This window comes from Cephus cinctus, unplaced genomic scaffold (genome assembly GCF_000341935.2).
Source record: "Cephus cinctus unplaced genomic scaffold, Ccin1 Ccin1_scaffold0564, whole genome shotgun sequence".
Taxonomy (NCBI): domain Eukaryota; kingdom Metazoa; phylum Arthropoda; class Insecta; order Hymenoptera; family Cephidae; genus Cephus; species Cephus cinctus.
In genome coordinates, this window is record NW_014333216.1 from 862,399 (window position 1) to 879,701 (window position 17,303).

Below are 17,303 nucleotides of genomic sequence, written 5' to 3' on the forward strand. Positions count from 1 at the left end.
CTAAAAGAATGCTACTTCAGCGGGTTGGATGAAAGGTAAATTCATGGTGGGAGAAGAGAGCACTTTATGAAGTACAATTCTAAGATAGTGAATGTTAATCAAGAAAGTATTATCAACTATAACCTTAGATCAGCGAAGGTTAATTAGTTCATCTACCCCAGATCTTGAGAGATTATACCAACAATTTAAAATGTTTCGATACCACGTTAATCTCATAAATTTTTAGTAACCATATTCAAATAATTGATAGCAAATTTTTCAAAAGGCAAGCGATTTTTCCATTAGTCACTCGACTGGAGTATTTTTATTAAATACAATTATATCACGTCACTGCTGCCAAGCTCGATACGAATACTTCTCATAGACATTTATTTACAGAGGTAAAAATGGGACTAGCGAAATCTCGAAGAAATCTGAATAATTAAAGGAGTATTAAGGCCAGATAAATTATCTTCATGCAATTTTAATGGTTAATCTTAAATGTATTTACGTGTCACAAAACGTGACTGTCACATCCTGCCATTTAAAAGCCTATCGTAGTCTATTCTGTTAGTCATATGCCTGTTTTTTCATTGTCTTTTAAATTCACAGAGTAGTATAGGATATAATAATATTTTCAATTTAAATAATATAAAAATTTTTCTGTATACGTTGAAAATAAAGACTTTTTAAAATAATTTATTACAAGATTGTAAAAATGTAGGTTAATTTTTAATTTTTTAACGATTACACAGAACCATGGTGATGAAACATTTATCGTAGATCTACTGTTCTTGTGCTATTGTTAACTCAAATAATTAGTAACATTGTATAAGAATAAATTAGCAATTTCAATTTCCATATTTATTAATGATATACACTCGCGTTGAAATATGCATCTTTTAAGCTAAGTGTGTAAATAACAGTTATTCGACAGTGTTTTTTTACGATTTTTCGAATTTCCTATAACTGACGTGAGTGCGAGAGAGACGGGCTTATAAGTATCTAAGTGAGTAAGAGAAGGACAGACATACATATAGGTCAACCAAATTCAACGGAATGAATTAAATACTGTCTCTTCAATTCATTTTACTGATTCCAATTTCGAACGACCATTATTTATGCAGTTTTAAAATTGCAATGATCTATGTGACATATTTGTATATACAAAATTTATTATGAAAGTGGCGCTATCTTTGTAATACTAGTAGAACCTTCTTGACATTCGTTTATACAGTATTCAACTGTATTTTATAAAATTTACAAAGTTTATTAAATACTTGTTTTTGTTAGACTGATAAATAAATTGCTGGGATATATATTAATAGAGGAATTTTAATTAAATTGTTATGAAATTCAATAGATCTGATATTTATTACACAGTAGATTTACTGTTAAAGCTTTCAAAACATACATAGTATAAATGGTGCGTATATAGTTGTATAAATTGGTTGAAACAGTAACAAATTATAAATTGGATTTCTTAAAAGTATAGTAACTATTAGACATGAAAATTATTAACATTTAAATGCGTTCAAAATGTATGCAAATATTTTTTAAACCAAGACGCTAGTTACAGGAACACGTAAATATTTCCATAGTAGGCACTAAAGGCATTGTCTTTTCATTAGGTAAAAGTATTTTTAACAAACATATATATATATATATATATCAGACTAATACTAACCTATCGTCTATTCTTACTAAACGTAATTGGTAAATATTTCAAAAAAAAATTTGTCAAAGTATGTCATGCATCTGCAAAAAATCATGAACGATCAGATACCAGTACGACTATCTACATCCTTTAGAGCCCAATAATTGTTAATCACAGAATATCAAAATGACCTTGCAATTTGTGAAAATCTACATCTTAAATGCTGTACTTAATATTAATAATTAATCACAGGATAAATTGTTTTCCATGGTGTTTCTCACAATTTTGTATCTCAGTTCGCTTTATCAGCCCGAGAATTATTATTTTCAATGTTCCTTTGTATCGTTTCCAAAATGTTTCGCAGTCTTTCGAATTCCGCAGCTATTTTCTTCTCCTCCGATACCTTTCCCCTCTTATCAAGAATTTCCCTGGCCCTTTCAACTATCACGGGATCCATGCATTTTCTGCCACAGTGTCCCAGGATTTTGGTTTCACCATCGACAACCTTCCTCAAAGGAATTCTGATCTCGTTGCATTTATATGGCTTGGTAGCTATCCTCCTGCTAGGCAGATATTTGGGAAAGAATAGAATCTTCTCTGCGAGATAACCAAGAGGACTCAGTTTTTGTCCAAAGAGTCCTGGACAGAGGCAACAGGTCCTTTCAAATATTGGTAGACCAGCTGAAATCCTTTCAACGTACGCGACCAATTTTGTTCTTGATATAAGACCGACGAGTTCAGCCTCTCTTAAAATATTTCCCGTGTCGCTGACAGCCATACCGTTTAACAGATTAAAAAGAACGATGGCAATCAGGAAGACGAAGAGGATAAATATTAGATGACTTAATATTGGAATCGCAGTGAATGGGATGTCGCTGGCATCGAATTCTCCAGTTAACATTATTATTGTTTTAAACAAGGAATGTCCAGGGTCTGGAAAATTCTCATCTTGCTCATCCTTGAATAGCGTGTAGAATGAGAAAGCGAATGCGAGGATCAGGAATGCATAGAGAAACAGAAACCTCATGAAGTTCATAGATACGGTCTTGAACATTTCTATCCCTGTAGACATTTTTGGAAATTGTCCTATCAGTATTATCAGCTCCCAAGCAGAGAGCAATATGGCGACTGCGCCTACCTGAAAATAATAAAATATTAAATTATATAATCGTTTAAAACAATTTTTTTTTTGTAAATAATATAAAATACCTGGACGGTGGGTCTTGAGATCAAAGAGATTCCCATGACTATGAGGATAACTTCAAGCCAGTTTTCAAAGCTGGAGACGTAGTGCCTTGGCGACGAAACCAATTGAAGAATTTCCCGAATTGTCAGTAACAGTAAAGAGACTCCAACGATAACATTCCAAAAACCAAGGGTCATCCACTTTGTATTTTGATCCTCGCTGTCACTGCTATTTCGCGAATTTTCATTTGCTTCGTTCCTGCCAGATTTTCTCCAGGTACCGGCCATGCACAGTATATACGTATTCAGTAGTAAGTAAAATAAAACATAGAAGAGGAAGTTGGCATAAAAAATATGACGAATCCTGTGCCACTTCAAATACAAGAACGATGAGAGAACCGGATGCATCAATAATTGTCTCAGTGAATGTTTTCCAGCTATAAAATCAAGAGCGTCCATTTCCGTACTCCTCGGTGCCCTTCCAGAAGAATCCGAATGTGGCTCCAGACAATCAAATATAAATTCTATCTCGTAATCTTCAGTCCGCTCCTTAGAACTTCTTATGCACTCGTCCAAATATTCCGACAAGATCTCTGGTGATATATGATCCAATGGAGGGACGCCATAGTTATTGCGATATCCAATGTAACTGCCAGCACGAAGTAAATCCAAAACAGCTTCCGAGCAGTCAGCTCTGGCTGCATAGTAGAGCGGTGTGTTTCCTTTTTCTAAAAATTGACCAAGACTAATATAACATACGACTTAGTTAAAAAATAAAAAATTATAATTTTACATAGTCAAAATAACAAACCGTCTACACAACGAACGTCATGAATCTTATTCATGATCATCCTGAAGCACTCGATACGATCCTCACGTTGTCTACCAGGGACACCAAGTTCCTGGCTAGCCAAAAGCAAGAGGCTTCCATCCGGCTGATATCCAGCATCCAAGATTTTGCCAAGAGCCTCGTGGAAGTTGTTCCTGACTGCAGCCTCAGCTGCTGAATCAAGTCCAGTAGGATCCTGATCAATTTTCAATATCTCTCTAATAGCACGTCCAAAGCCACGTTCTGCAGCCATCCTCATAAGTTCACCACGGTCTCTGAGATGACCCTGGAATCCTTGGAGTTCCTTCAGGAAGTTCTCCTCGTCGTTCACCACCAGGTAATATCTCAGTGAATTTTCATCAACGAATCTCTCGTGTGCCGGAGGCAGTGGGATCTTGCTCATCTCCGTTTCCAAGACCTGCCTGGTTGTTAATCCACGAAAATCTGGATAGCTATCTAGATCCGGAGGACAGGATGAACGCTCCAGAATGGTCCTGACCATTTCTTCATTGTTACTGGTAGCTGCCAAGTGGAGAGGAGTTTCTCCGCGGTTGTCAATTATGTTAGGACTTGCTCGATGATCTAGGAGGATCCTGACTGACTCTAGATCATTTGACAGGACCGCGATGTGGAGGGCTGTTTCGTCGTCGGCTAGGAGATTAGGATTGATCCAAGGATCAGACAGCAGAACACGAAGTACTCCTTTATGTCCATTCTCTACGGCGAAGTGTAAAGGTGCACGACGATGTGCTCTGTTCACCACGTTAGGTTTGGCACCCAACTCTAGGAATAGCTTCACGAAGTCATCCAGACCATCCGAACAGGCTATGTCCAGGAAGCTCTTCTGCAGAGGATCACCGAATACGTAGTTTATGTTTATCAGTGGTGGATTCTGACTCAGATAACGTCGCGCTGTGTTCTCGAAGGATATTAAGTCATGATTTTGTAGATACTCCAGGAGATGATTTTCAGGGGTCAGATGCTGGAACCTCGGTGCTTGCAAAAGAAGGCATTCGCCTTCTGGGCCCATTTTTATCTCACTGAAATAATAAATATTAAAAAATTGAAAATTCCCATAAAGACATTTAATTGTTATTAAAAATGTTATTATTAGCACTTATTATTAGCAGTGTATTTTTTGGTCAATCTTCAGTAGCTTGTTTTACAAACTTCCAAATTTTTATATTTATTCTTCACTAAACGTCACAGCCAAAAATACATTTTCACGTATACAATAGTTTGGTGTTTACATTAAATATTCTTAGTGCAAGCAAACATCCGGCACATCTTTTTATCATATATTAATTAACACATCGTCTTTCAATGCTTCGTGGTAAACTTGAATTACACTATCGTAAAATGTTAAAAAAATTAAAAGAAGTAAAGAGTAAAAAATTTCAACATTTTCAATATAAAAGTCTCTAAGTTTATACGTCCCTGGTTATGACGCGCCCGTCACACGTCATCAATTAATAATTCTACGTCTGGACCATTAACGTCCAAATTAAGACCAGTTAATGACGCGAGACTTCCTTAGTGAAAATTTTCAAAATCCAATAATGGACAACCATATTGCAAAGCAATACAGTCTAATGGAAGTGAAAAAATTTTTTGAATTGACAGTAGGACCAACAGGTGTCCAACACAGGTGGTCTGAGACGTAAACAAAGTATTCTAACCTCCCAAAATGTTTGACAGTCAAGCTTTTCCAAAATGGTGGAAGTTTGAACGCCCTCTGTCAAAGTTAACGACTTTCACAAAGAATCTGATACCAAGTATTCACAACTGCACTGGCTCGACTGAGCCGGTATCGTGTTGACTTCGTGCAACAAAAAGCAGCCTCGGCTATCCTCGGCACTAGTAGAGGGGGAAATATCCGGTCGAGGCTATAACATTACATTCCTGGAGCTCGTTCCAACACCTTACTCAAATGAAAGAGAGCCACTGTCCAAATGGACCACTTAAGGATAACATAAGATACGAGTCAAAATAACGGTAACCGTGAAACCAGACTTTCCCACTCGAGTCAAAAAACTTTAAACGTTCCACCCCAAAAACTTTTCCAGATAAAAATAATAAACAACCCATAGAAAAATGTCCATACTGAAATTATTCTGTTTATTTATATTATATATTAGCATACATTTTTTGGACAGAATTTTTATAAAATTAGATAACTAGTTTAAACTCCAAATAAAAAATTGTTAACAAATTTGGAATCAAACAATAATTTGAGTAAATAGTACCGTTACAAAAATTACAGACAAGTACAAAATAAGATATGGATGACATAAGATTGTTCAGAGGGAAGAACAAAAAATATTTTCAATGCCGTCATGCACGAGCGAGGGTGTCACCCGTGTCACCATAAAAGGTCGCCAGTCCGATTTCGCGACCCACGCAAACTTGGCTAAACAGTCCTTGCCATATTTTGCGAATATACCACAGTCCACAGGTAAAAGATATAGAAAGAAAGTGACAGCCACAACATGAATCACGACGTACAAGAAAGGTTTTCTGTCTTCGCTATCCACCCTCTGAACGTTTGTGTATTAGCGCCTTCATCGCGACTGATATATACCTATATGCTACCTGCAAGTATATTTCAAAGCGTCGCGGCGCACGCGTCGACTAATACCTGTACGTCAGTTGCAGCTTCCAGAAGGCGCGCGCGATAGTTTAACACTCGCAAGAAACACAAGTTGGTTCTGCGTTCAGTTCGCTGAGAGGCGCCAACGAATAAGGAGGTGTTTGTACTGGTTATTGTTACTTATTTTTGATCAACGTAAATTCAGACTGAACTTTTAGGAACGTGACAGAAGAAGAATTGTTCAATTCGTCAATATCGATACTAAAATCTTGACATTAATAACAAAAATTTTTCATAGAAGCCAGAGAGGATAATTGTGTTTTGAAAAATTTTAGCAGTCGCTGTGCTGATTCGCCATATAAACGTAAGTGGATACTATAGCATTGAATTACTGATTAGTAAGTATTAATTAATACCTATTATTTTGTGTAATTAGATAAAATTTCATTGCGCTATATCTATATTTAGATTTATACAGGCAATCTGAATTTTGTATATTCATGACATATCTAACTTTGTATAGTATAACGACACGTTCTAAATAGTTTCGATATAATAGGACAACGAGGTAAACCTATCTAGCTTGCTATCTAGCTTGCCGCTTCTTTACATTATTTGTCACTCGGCTATCCAGAAGCATTGGCATACGAAGGATTTACGTGTTGGAATTTTATTTAAAATAATTCAGCGTAGATAAGGTGTCAAAGAAAGATGTAAACTCTGAACAGTGAAGAATAAATATTCCTGTGGACACGTGTGGGACATTATCTTCTTTTTCAGTATTATTTGTAAAGGCTCGAAGTTTCAATATTTGCAAAGAAGTCCTCAAAGAGAGTCAAATGGGTTGACTGTACAGTGTAAACAAATATTACAAGAGAAGCACTGACAGAGTGTACAGGTTAATTGACACAAGATACTACTTAAATTTAAAAAAAATAATTAAATCATATTTTGTAAAGGCCTAAAGTAATTCAATAAATAATTTGTAATTACAATTATATTCTGCCATAGAAGAAAAAGATTTGAGTCACATATGGTAAAGAAATTCTTTCGATATTATAAATCCGTGTCATAAGTACTTTTTCCGTGTGTGTTATCCATAAGCATGAGAATAATCCACATATATATGTACACGCTTATACTTCATTATCCATTTATGGAGATGAAAGCCTTCGGGCGCAGCGAGGGCCCAGATTTGACACGACGTTTGCTTGCATTGCTACCAAAACAAGAAAGTTACCATTACCCAATGCTCCAGTCAATAACGCAGCTAACAATCCAGTGAAGTTGCATTATTCAATATTTGAATTTACGCGCCAATCCTTAATCGATGCTGAATACAACAACCGATACGACTTGATATTTGAAACAATGATTAACGACAAAAAAGTTGAAAGAAAATATCAACTGTTATCAAATCATACACTTGGACATCATTTACAGTGTATTACGAACTTATGAGTAATCGATAATTCAATTGGTAATGACAAATTGCAAATGAGGTCACGGTCGTATCAGTCAATAAACACCAATTGCTTCTGGAGCGGAACAAAAAAAAGATAGCCACGCATCGGGGAATATAAAAATACGGTACAGCTATGGCGCGTGAAGATTGTAGCATCATGCTTGCCCAGTGCAAATACATGTATTATAATGAAAAGGACACGTTCAATGATTTGGTCACCAGTGCGTGGACGGGTCAGGGTCGGTTACAGTAAGGAAGCGAGTTTTCGCCGGGATAACATTACAGTAATCATTATTTTTAATACTATATGGCGATGATCTAACTGATCCGTCATCCACAGTGTTAACCTAGCAACTATTCGTTATCCTAGAACATCATTGCTTTGCCAAAGAGGTGTTTTCTCTTTCTGGAAATACTCTTTCTCTATTGAGCCTATATTTATATATACGCCACGATTTCTTCTTTGAATTTTTTTTCTCAGCGATGATCTAACCTACCTGTCACTCTTTGAGTGCTTACAATTACGTGTGATACAAATGCTTACTACTTGGTCACAGTGTACATTAACCTAGCAAACGTGTTTGTCATTTTAATGTAACCTTTACGTAGCACTTATACAATAGAAAATTTATGTAGTTTAGGATAGGTGACCTTTACAAGATTTTCGCTGTGATAATGATTTTTCAAATTGGTACTCCCTGACTTTCGTACAAATTCATTCATGGATGCGATACAAATTTATTGTTATACAGTTTTACTCCAATTTTGCACAATCCTTACTGCATCCGGCATGAGTAATCCGATTAAAATTACCACGTTCACCAGGCACTTTTCAAAATCGACGGATAACGTTCCTACCTCGTTATTCAAATTGATGCGGAAACACCAAGTGATTGTTAAGAACCGCGTGCCCACGCAAAATCCATAACCATTGTAATCGGTGGGTCGAAATACAAAAATGGTGGGTTGCAATTTAGGAATTAAATTGAAATTCCGTCTGTGATTTTAAAGATCGTAACGACCTTTCTTACTCGACCTGGCTAATTCGTTTCATTGCCTCTGCCACCCACAGGACTCTTACCTAACGCTCGAAGGACTCTTATCCAACGACATTAAATCAATGATATCAAGTAAATATTAATATACGTTATATAAAATTTCTTTAAATCATAAATTCAATTATCACGAGTACCATCTTAACAAATCCAAAATCCATATCAATCATCCAATTAACAATAGCCAGCCACTATCTGTCGCACTAATCATGAATCTAAGTTATCTAACGCTTAGAGAACATTACAGTTTCACCCAAAAATCTCCGTTATTGACCTACCGATACTTCGTAGCCCGTGATGCATAACAACCAGTCTGCATTGCACATTATTAGATACGGTACAGCAAGCATAGTGAACTACTATAGATATATTGAACTATGCCGTAACAGACCACAATACACGGAAAGAGTATATCGTAATAGACACTATAGTAAAAGATACATAGTTGTCACCGTTCAATAATAATATATAATATTGACCATGAAATATCTACTATACACGCGCTAGTTAAACATTACTATGTTACTACTATGTTCTGCATCCATATGCTATGCACTTGCCCATGCGCTTTGGTGCAACCTATACTATATGCAGATACAGATATATACATATTCTGCCTACGCGTTACGAGATACGGACGTCATCTCAGGACTCTATACTACGTGATGATTCAGTAATCGTTATTTGGAGGCGATTCGTAAAGCCGACCTTAAGATCTCATGAGTATCGGTGGGCGACGTGAAAGCCTACTACGAGATCATGCTCTTATATGGTGCGAGCTGACTTGTTCTCTATAGTCGTACGTGGACGTCGATTCTCTCCTTAATTCGAGGACGAATTCACGGCCATTTTAAAAACGGCACCTCTACCTTCTCTCTGCTCCTCCCTTTACTCCATTCTGGTACTGCATCGATGGCTCCATGCACTTTTACGTTCCTTTTCGTTGCACCGTGTATGCTAAAAATAGAATATATTTTAATTTGAGAAATACAGTCTATAGAAATAAAATATATCTTTGGTTACCTTATGTGGATGCTGCGCTGGGTATTGATAAGTATATATGGATGGATCTTGTTGGAATTGTGTTATCCACTTTTTTTTTTCTCTGTTTCAGGACATTTTCTTATTTTTTCTCTTTCTGATTAAACAATAAAATGGGCGGTATGAGTCAGAGACCCTGGACCCCAACCAAACGTAGGGGGCCTATTGCTGCTGAATATAACAGTCCTGGACCGGCTTGCGTTACTTTACCTCCTCTCATTGGTGAGTTCAATATGGGTCTGGTAATCTCGAGTGGAATGTTTGTACCACTTTCTCATGTACCATTAATGGTAACGATTGGTATGTTCCAAAACGGAATTGACTAATTGGTAGAAATTAATTAGATTTTTAGTAACAGCATCTAGTATGTAGTATGGTAATAGAGATGTTAACTGTCTTTTTTTTTTTAATATTCAAGGAAAAACTGCACCCGATTCAAAACGTGGTAGGGCACCGGCGTTCTCATTTGGCAATAGGTAAATAAAAGAGGACTGATTATTATTTTTATAATTAAATGGATTTGGAGTATTGATAAGTATTATCTGTTTAGACATGCCAATAAAAACGACAGTCCTGGACCAGGACCTGGCCAGTACAATGTGTCCGGACTCAGTGCCAAAGGTTTGGGGAAAAATATTTTGTACTGATTCTTTGATTATTTGAGATAAAAAATTAGCTAAGAAATCTTTGCGGTTTTTACGCGTGAAATTTTTGATCACGGTGTACATGAAAATAATCTATTGGTTTTCTGGGCTTATGGAGGTCACGAGACTGTGGTATCGATCAAACTTTGGTAAAGCTGACATAGATAGAACATGCTGGAATTTCATGGGTCATTAAAATAACCTTACGTCATGGAATTTCTATCAAGGAATTTTCTTTTCTTTTTCTTGGAAATTCCAATTTCATTTATTTTTCTCATTAGATATTTTTAATTGTTTGAACAGCGGATACGTTTTTTTTAACATCTTCCTTTTTGAGTAGGAAAAGATGCGGCGCCTGCGTTATCTCTGCACGGTCGTACGAAGTCTGCAAAAACCGAGCAGACACCAGCACCAGGAGATTACAACCCGGAGAAGGCGGGTAAGGTGATACTGGACAGTTCTCCAAAATACTCGTTTGGAATAAAAACACAAGCGGAAAAAGTGAGCACGACGCCTGGTAAGTAATGGAGTAGAAAAATTTTCAGTAAAAATCACTAAGAGCAGTGTTTTATGAAATATTAAGAAACAGTGAAAAATTATTTTTAAAAAATATTCTTTAAAAAAAATTGGCAGAATCGGCTCGTGTCGATGGAATAGATTGAAAAAATGGTGAAACATTTGTTATTCGCATGTTTTTCAAAACTTTTTTTTTTTTCTTGAAAAATTCATGGTCCCTATTTATCCTAGCACCTGGTGACTATTGCACGGAAAATGTGAATCTCGACAAAGCGCCTCAGTACAGCTTTGGAACGAAGCCTGTACTTGAAAAAGCGAACGACATACCCGGTACGATACTTCGAAAATTAGATATGCTTTCAAGTAGAACACCCTATATAATAATACATTGACTCATTAGTTTTCCTAAAATTCAAGGAATTCATAACAGATAATAAAAACAAAAAATTTCTTAAAGCATCTAATATGCCGTAACACGATACGGGGTAAGTGCACCCTAACGGAAGAAAAACACTAAATAAAATAAATAATAGGAACCACACATGTTATTAAGCTTCGTGAACTAATTATTGTAAAGAATAAATATAATTGATCATCTCAACAATTAATTAGGTGCATCGAGTAATGATCATGAAGTAGCAAGATACTAATGGTAAAGAATGCAATTAATTGTATGCATAATTAATTGGAGTAGCATAGATATTAGCATAGAATTGTATATTTAGTTGCATTAAAAAATTGTGCTAGAAATTTAGTCGTATTTGAAGCACTTCGTAGAGTGTTTTGTGTAGAAACAAATTTGATGAGTAAAAACAATAAATTTGTATAGTTAATAAATAACGTAATTAGTACTGAATTGATGCATTGTTATTAGCGCCCGGAGCATACTGCCCGGAGAAAGTAAAACTGGACAAGACGCCGCAATACAGTTTCGGTCATAGAACACCGATGGAAAAGCCAAGCGACACACCCGGTAATTAATGCATTAATTAGTAAAGAATTTAATTGGTATAAAACTTCGCAATAGCTACACAGTAGTAGCCACTGATGCTTTCACTTTCCCAAGATAGAAAAAAAAATGAAACGAATACATAAAAGATAATAGTCATAAATTCGAAGCGTTGGGAAAGATGTAAAGCAAGCATTTTTCCTGTTTCTTTAATTTTTCATTTTAATTATCATTTTAATTAGCACCAGGGACCTACTGCCCCGAAAAAGTAAACATGGAAAAAGGTCCTCAATACAGTCTCAGTGGAAAAGGACGTGCTGAAAAACCAGATGATAATCCAGGTAATTATAAAAAAATCACTTTTGTAGATCAGACACCAGTAACATACCCATAACAATACTAACGGTAATAGTCTAAAGGGACAATAGGTAAGTTTTATCACTATAATTCTAGCGCCTGGCAGTTATTCTCCAGAGAAATTTAATCCAGATAAAGGTCCTCAGTATAGTATCAGTGGTAAAGGCACAGAAGAGAAGCCAAGTGATGTTCCAGGTAAAATAGTTGTGATAAATATTGTTTATGATTTGATTGACAGTATTCACTATCATAATATCAACTATTAAATAGCGCCTGGGTCTTACTCTCCTGAGAAATTCAATCCACATAAGGGGCCACAGTATAGTATCAGTGGCAAAGGCCCTGAAGATAAGCCAAAGGATGTCCCAGGTAAAATAGTTGTGTAGTTGCTTAATCATAGTTGAAGTTATACTATATACACTATTATAAAACTAATACTATAGAATTAACTATTGAATAGCACCTGGAACTTATTCTCCTGAGAAATTCAATCCGGACAAGGGTCCTCAGTATAGTATAAGTGGAAAAGGTGCTGCAGACAAACCAAACGATGTTCCAGGTATTTATAAAACTATTAATATTTTCACAATGTAAGCTTTTTTGTTGCAAGATTAATTAGTGGCTTTTGTTAATTATTAGCTCCTGGAACTTACTCTCCTGAAAAGCATAATTTGGATAAAGGTCCTCAGTATAGTATGGGTGGAAAAGGTGCTGAACAACATCCAAACGATGTTCCAGGTATTTGTAAAACTATTAATATTTTCACAATGTAAGCTTTTTTGTTGCAAGATTAATTAGTGGCTTTTGTTAATCATTAGCTCCTGGAACTTACTCTCCTGAAAAGCATAATTTGAATAAAGGTCCTCAGTATAGTCTGGGTGGAAAAGGTGCTGAACAACATCCAAACGATGTTCCAGGTATTTGTAAAACTATTAATATTTTCACAATGTAAGCTTTTTTGTTGCAAGATTAATTAGTGGCTTTTGTTAATCATTAGCTCCTGGAACTTACTCTCCTGAAAAGCATAATTTGAATAAAGGTCCTCAGTATAGTCTGGGTGGAAAAGGTGCTGAACAACATCCAAACGATGTTCCAGGTATTTGTAAAACTATTAATATTTTCACAATGTAAGCTTTTTTGTTGCAAGATTAATTAGTGGCTTTTGTTAATTATTAGCTCCTGGAACTTACTCTCCTGAAAAGCATAATTTGAATAAAGGTCCTCAGTATAGTCTGGGTGGAAAAGGTGCTGAACAACATCCAAACGATGTTCCAGGTATTTGTAAAACTATTAATATTTTCACAATGTAAGCTTTTTTGTTGCAAGATTAATTAGTGGCTTTTGTTAATTATTAGCTCCTGGAACTTACTCTCCTGAAAAGCATAATTTGAATAAAGGTCCTCAGTATAGTCTGGGTGGAAAAGGTGCTGAACAACATCCAAACGATGTTCCAGGTATTTGTAAAACTATTAATATTTTCACAATGTAAGCTTTTTTGTTGCAAGATTAATTAGTGGCTTTTGTTAATCATTAGCTCCTGGAACTTACTCTCCTGAAAAGCATAATTTGGATAAAGGTCCTCAGTATAGTATGGGTGGAAAGGGTGCTGAGCAGAAACCAAACGATGTTCCAGGTATTTGTAAAACTATTAATATTTTTATAATGCAAGCTTTTTTGTTGCAAGATTAATTAGTGGCTTTTGTTAATCATTAGCTCCTGGAACTTACTCTCCTGAAAAGCATAATTTGGATAAAGGTCCTCAGTATAGTATGGGTGGAAAAGGTGCTGAACAACATCCAAACGACGTTCCAGGTAATGTTCCAACACTAAGCTTAAAGATAGAAAGTTCATTAATATTAGTTTAAGTATACTTATTAATTAAATACATTTATTACTAATTATTAGCTCCCGGCACTTATTCGCCTGAGAAATTTAATCCTGATAAAGGACCAGTTTATAGTATAAGTGGCAAAGGTTCTGAACCAAGACCCAATGATACACCAGGTACCATTAGAAAAATTAAACCAAATAAAAACTAAAATACACTAACAAATTTTAGTTGTATTATGAACAATTGAATTTTCAAATTAAATGGTAAATCGTATGTCACAGCACCAGGAACTTACAGTCCTGAGAAAGTAAACTTGGACAAGGGACCACAGTACAGTTTATCAGGCAAAGGGCCATCTGAAAAGCCTAATGATAATCCAGGTTGGCGAATTAATAAGAATTGATCATTTAGAAATTTATAAGTAGCGAGTAGAGATTAATTTTTTTAAACTGACTTAGAATTAGTTACTAATAATAATTCTGACTGACTTGGTAGGACCGGGTGACTACCGCCCCGAGAAAGTAAATCTGGAACATAAACCTTATTACAGCTTTAGTAACAGAACACCCTTGGAAAAGCCTAGTGACACCCCAGGTAAAGCTGATACGTACTAATAGTCCTGTAATTGAGTGATAGATAGTTGTCTTAAAAAGTATTGATTACTCAGTCATTATAGTTGGTTTGATCAATTAGTTAATGATTAAAAATTATTAATGCTACTTGATTAAATGTGCTTGGACAGTTTCATTAACTTCAATTAGTATATTGACTTAATAATTTCCTTGTTACCATTTATTAATTATTAAATCTATAACTGTCACCTAGTTGTTTAATAGATCTTATAACGAACTTCTTCAATCATTTAATTGTCGATACATTTTTTCATTTTATTTCTATTAGTTGTTTTCTATTTTGAAATTAAGTTTCACTTATTCGGTTAAATAAAGTCTATACTTATTTTTAATATAGCACCAGGAACTTATTCTCCAGAGAAGGTAAATATTGATAAAGCACCACAATACAGTTTTGGCCATCGAACACCCCTAGAAAAGCCCAGTGACACACCAGGTAAAACTCTATACAATTATTAAGAAGTTATAAGCACGTTGCACAATTCTAATTTTTTTCCTTTAATATTAAACACAAAACTTTATACTTCAGCACCGGGTACTTATTGTCCTGAGAAAGTCAATCTAGATAAAGGGCCTCAGTACACTCTATCAGGAAAAGGTCTTGAACAAAAACCAAGTGACATACCAGGTAAAGTTTCGCCCAAATAAAAAGAATCAAGCATGTTATAAATATTGTACTTCTTTTTTTACTTTTTCTTATTTGATATCTTTTAAACATCAGCACCCGGAACTTACAGTCCCGAGAAGGTAAAGCTGGATCATGCACCTCAGTATAGCTTTGGAATCAGAGTAAATGGACAAAGGCCAGACAATATACCTGGTAAGAATATTTTCTATATATTATATAAATGATGCAAAAGTGCCTATTTAGTAGTAGGTAAATATTTAGACTTGCATTACCATGTCAATGAAAGAATAGGAATATCCATTGACATAGTAAAGAAAGACACAATATAAGAGCTACCTTATGAGCACATAGGTAGAATTTCTGATGGAAAAGATTACTTATAACGTAAGTAACACGAGTTTCTGAATAATTGAAGGACCTGGGGAATACAGTCCAGAGAAAACGATGATTCTACTTCAGAAAGCGTTACAGTTTACATTTGGACTTAGACCACCCATAGGAAGGTCAAACGATGTTCCAGGTAAAAGGTCATGAAGAATAGAAAGTGACTAATAATATAAAAATAATACATCCTCCTCCTAATGATAATTCAACTGTTATACATATTAATAAAGTTGAACTGAAATAAATTATAATACAACTGGTTAACCATAAAAACTATTCTAATACAATAAAACCTTTAACAAATACTGAATAATACTGAATAATACTGAATAATCTCTTCGCCAGCCGATTCTGTCAACCAAATAAATGTTGTACATTCCATATTGAAGGACCTAAAGTGAAATATCTGTAGAAAAAAAAGAACTAAACATACTATTTGCAGCCAGTGACAGTGCAAAATTATTTATCTAAATTAATATTGGAATATTTAAAAGACTCAATTAGTGGAATTAATTATTGATTGGCTATTCATTTCTAAACGTCCATATTGGCAGCTCCTAATGTCTACAATATTCCATCTGCTCTTGGAGGCACCAAGGAAGGCAATAAGAAGACAGCACCAGCTTATTCGATATCTGGTAGACAGAAGAACTTTGCCGATGATAGGATTTTAGTTCCTGGTCCAGGAGCTTATGAGACAATCAAGGCTGATGCTGTCCGAGCTAAAAGTCCTGCTTACAGTATCAGTGCTCGTTTTCAACTTCCTGATGATCACTCCAAAATTCCTGGACCTGGTGCTCACTGCCCTGAGAAGGTAGTTATTCTTTATGTTACCCTGATTCGTCGGTCTGTACATTGTGGACATCAATTACTGATTTTCTAAAATACTTCTCTTTGCTTTAGGTTCAACTGGACTTCCCACCAGCACACACTTTTGGAATCAGACACTCTCCCTATATTTGCAACCTGAAGGATGATCGAGTCTGCTAACAAAATTATTTTGAAAATTTTACCAAGCTTTCTTATGTTTTATATTTTTCGTAAGACTAATTAGCGCTGCCAACTCTTTCCTTTTTTCGCAAGATATTCTCGCAGGGTTGAGATTTCTTATCAATAATGTTAATTTGTTTCTTTCGTTTTTAAGTTGATTACGATCTCATTAACACGAATTAGTATTTTCCAATTTTACAAGAAAACATCCAGCCAGATTCTAAGATTGAACTAAATGAATTACGGCATCTCATTTATATTTTAGAGACTAGTAGTACATTGAGTTTCATTACATCACAAATAAAATAGCTGTACTGTAATCAAAGGAAATATCTAAGATAATCATACGCAGTTAATACACAAAACGATAATTCCAGTAGAAAATTATAATTTATAGGTGCTAATGAAAGAAATGTAGCTTGATTGAAAATCCCCTCTCGACTTCTGTCACCTGAGCAAGTTGGGAACCTCCTTATTTCATATTGAGTTACTTTCTCTTTACGAATTGATGTAATACTTTATTTTTAATCCGTCCATAAGTGAATAGAAATTGTTTCCTTTAATTGGTTTA

General features: G+C 35.2%; 2 protein-coding genes across 8 annotated transcripts; one reads left to right on the forward strand and one right to left on the reverse strand.

Annotated features, from left to right (window-relative positions):
- Nucleotides 1-1,508: 1,508 nt before the first annotated feature.
- On the reverse strand, nt 1,509-6,220 carry LOC107268558 (transient receptor potential cation channel protein painless). 2 transcript variants are annotated; one of them, XM_015741465.2, is made up of 4 exons: nt 6,156-6,220; nt 3,633-4,690; nt 2,846-3,549; nt 1,509-2,774 (listed from the first exon to the last, which is right to left on the reverse strand). In XM_015741465.2, the coding sequence occupies exons 2-4, from the start codon at nt 4,678-4,680 to the stop codon at nt 1,929-1,931; spliced, it is 2,598 nt and encodes an 865-aa protein (XP_015596951.1). In that variant the 5' UTR covers nt 4,681-4,690; nt 6,156-6,220; the 3' UTR covers nt 1,509-1,928. The 2 variants fall into 2 exon arrangements, with proteins under 2 accessions (XP_015596951.1, XP_015596950.1); XM_015741464.2 differs by lacking the exon at nt 6,156-6,220 and adding an exon at nt 5,330-5,507.
- A 150-nt stretch (nt 6,221-6,370) lies between these two features.
- Nucleotides 6,371-17,295, forward strand: LOC107268557 (mucin-1). 6 transcript variants are annotated; one of them, XM_015741455.2, is made up of 27 exons: nt 6,373-6,604; nt 9,875-10,023; nt 10,220-10,277; nt 10,352-10,422; nt 10,786-10,962; nt 11,193-11,291; nt 11,836-11,934; nt 12,153-12,251; nt 12,364-12,462; nt 12,538-12,636; nt 12,728-12,826; nt 12,907-13,005; nt 13,086-13,184; nt 13,265-13,363; nt 13,444-13,542; nt 13,623-13,721; nt 13,802-13,900; nt 13,981-14,079; nt 14,173-14,271; nt 14,380-14,478; nt 14,594-14,692; nt 15,068-15,166; nt 15,260-15,358; nt 15,452-15,550; nt 15,774-15,878; nt 16,297-16,556; nt 16,646-17,295. In XM_015741455.2, exons 2-27 carry the CDS (start codon nt 9,915-9,917, stop codon nt 16,730-16,732), a joined length of 2,748 nt encoding a protein of 915 aa, XP_015596941.1. In that variant the 5' UTR covers nt 6,373-6,604; nt 9,875-9,914; the 3' UTR covers nt 16,733-17,295. The 6 variants fall into 6 exon arrangements, with proteins under 6 accessions (XP_024941600.1, XP_015596941.1, XP_015596945.1 ...); XM_015741459.2 differs by lacking the exon at nt 14,594-14,692; XM_015741457.2 differs by lacking the exon at nt 14,173-14,271.
- Nucleotides 17,296-17,303: the final 8 nt, after the last annotated feature.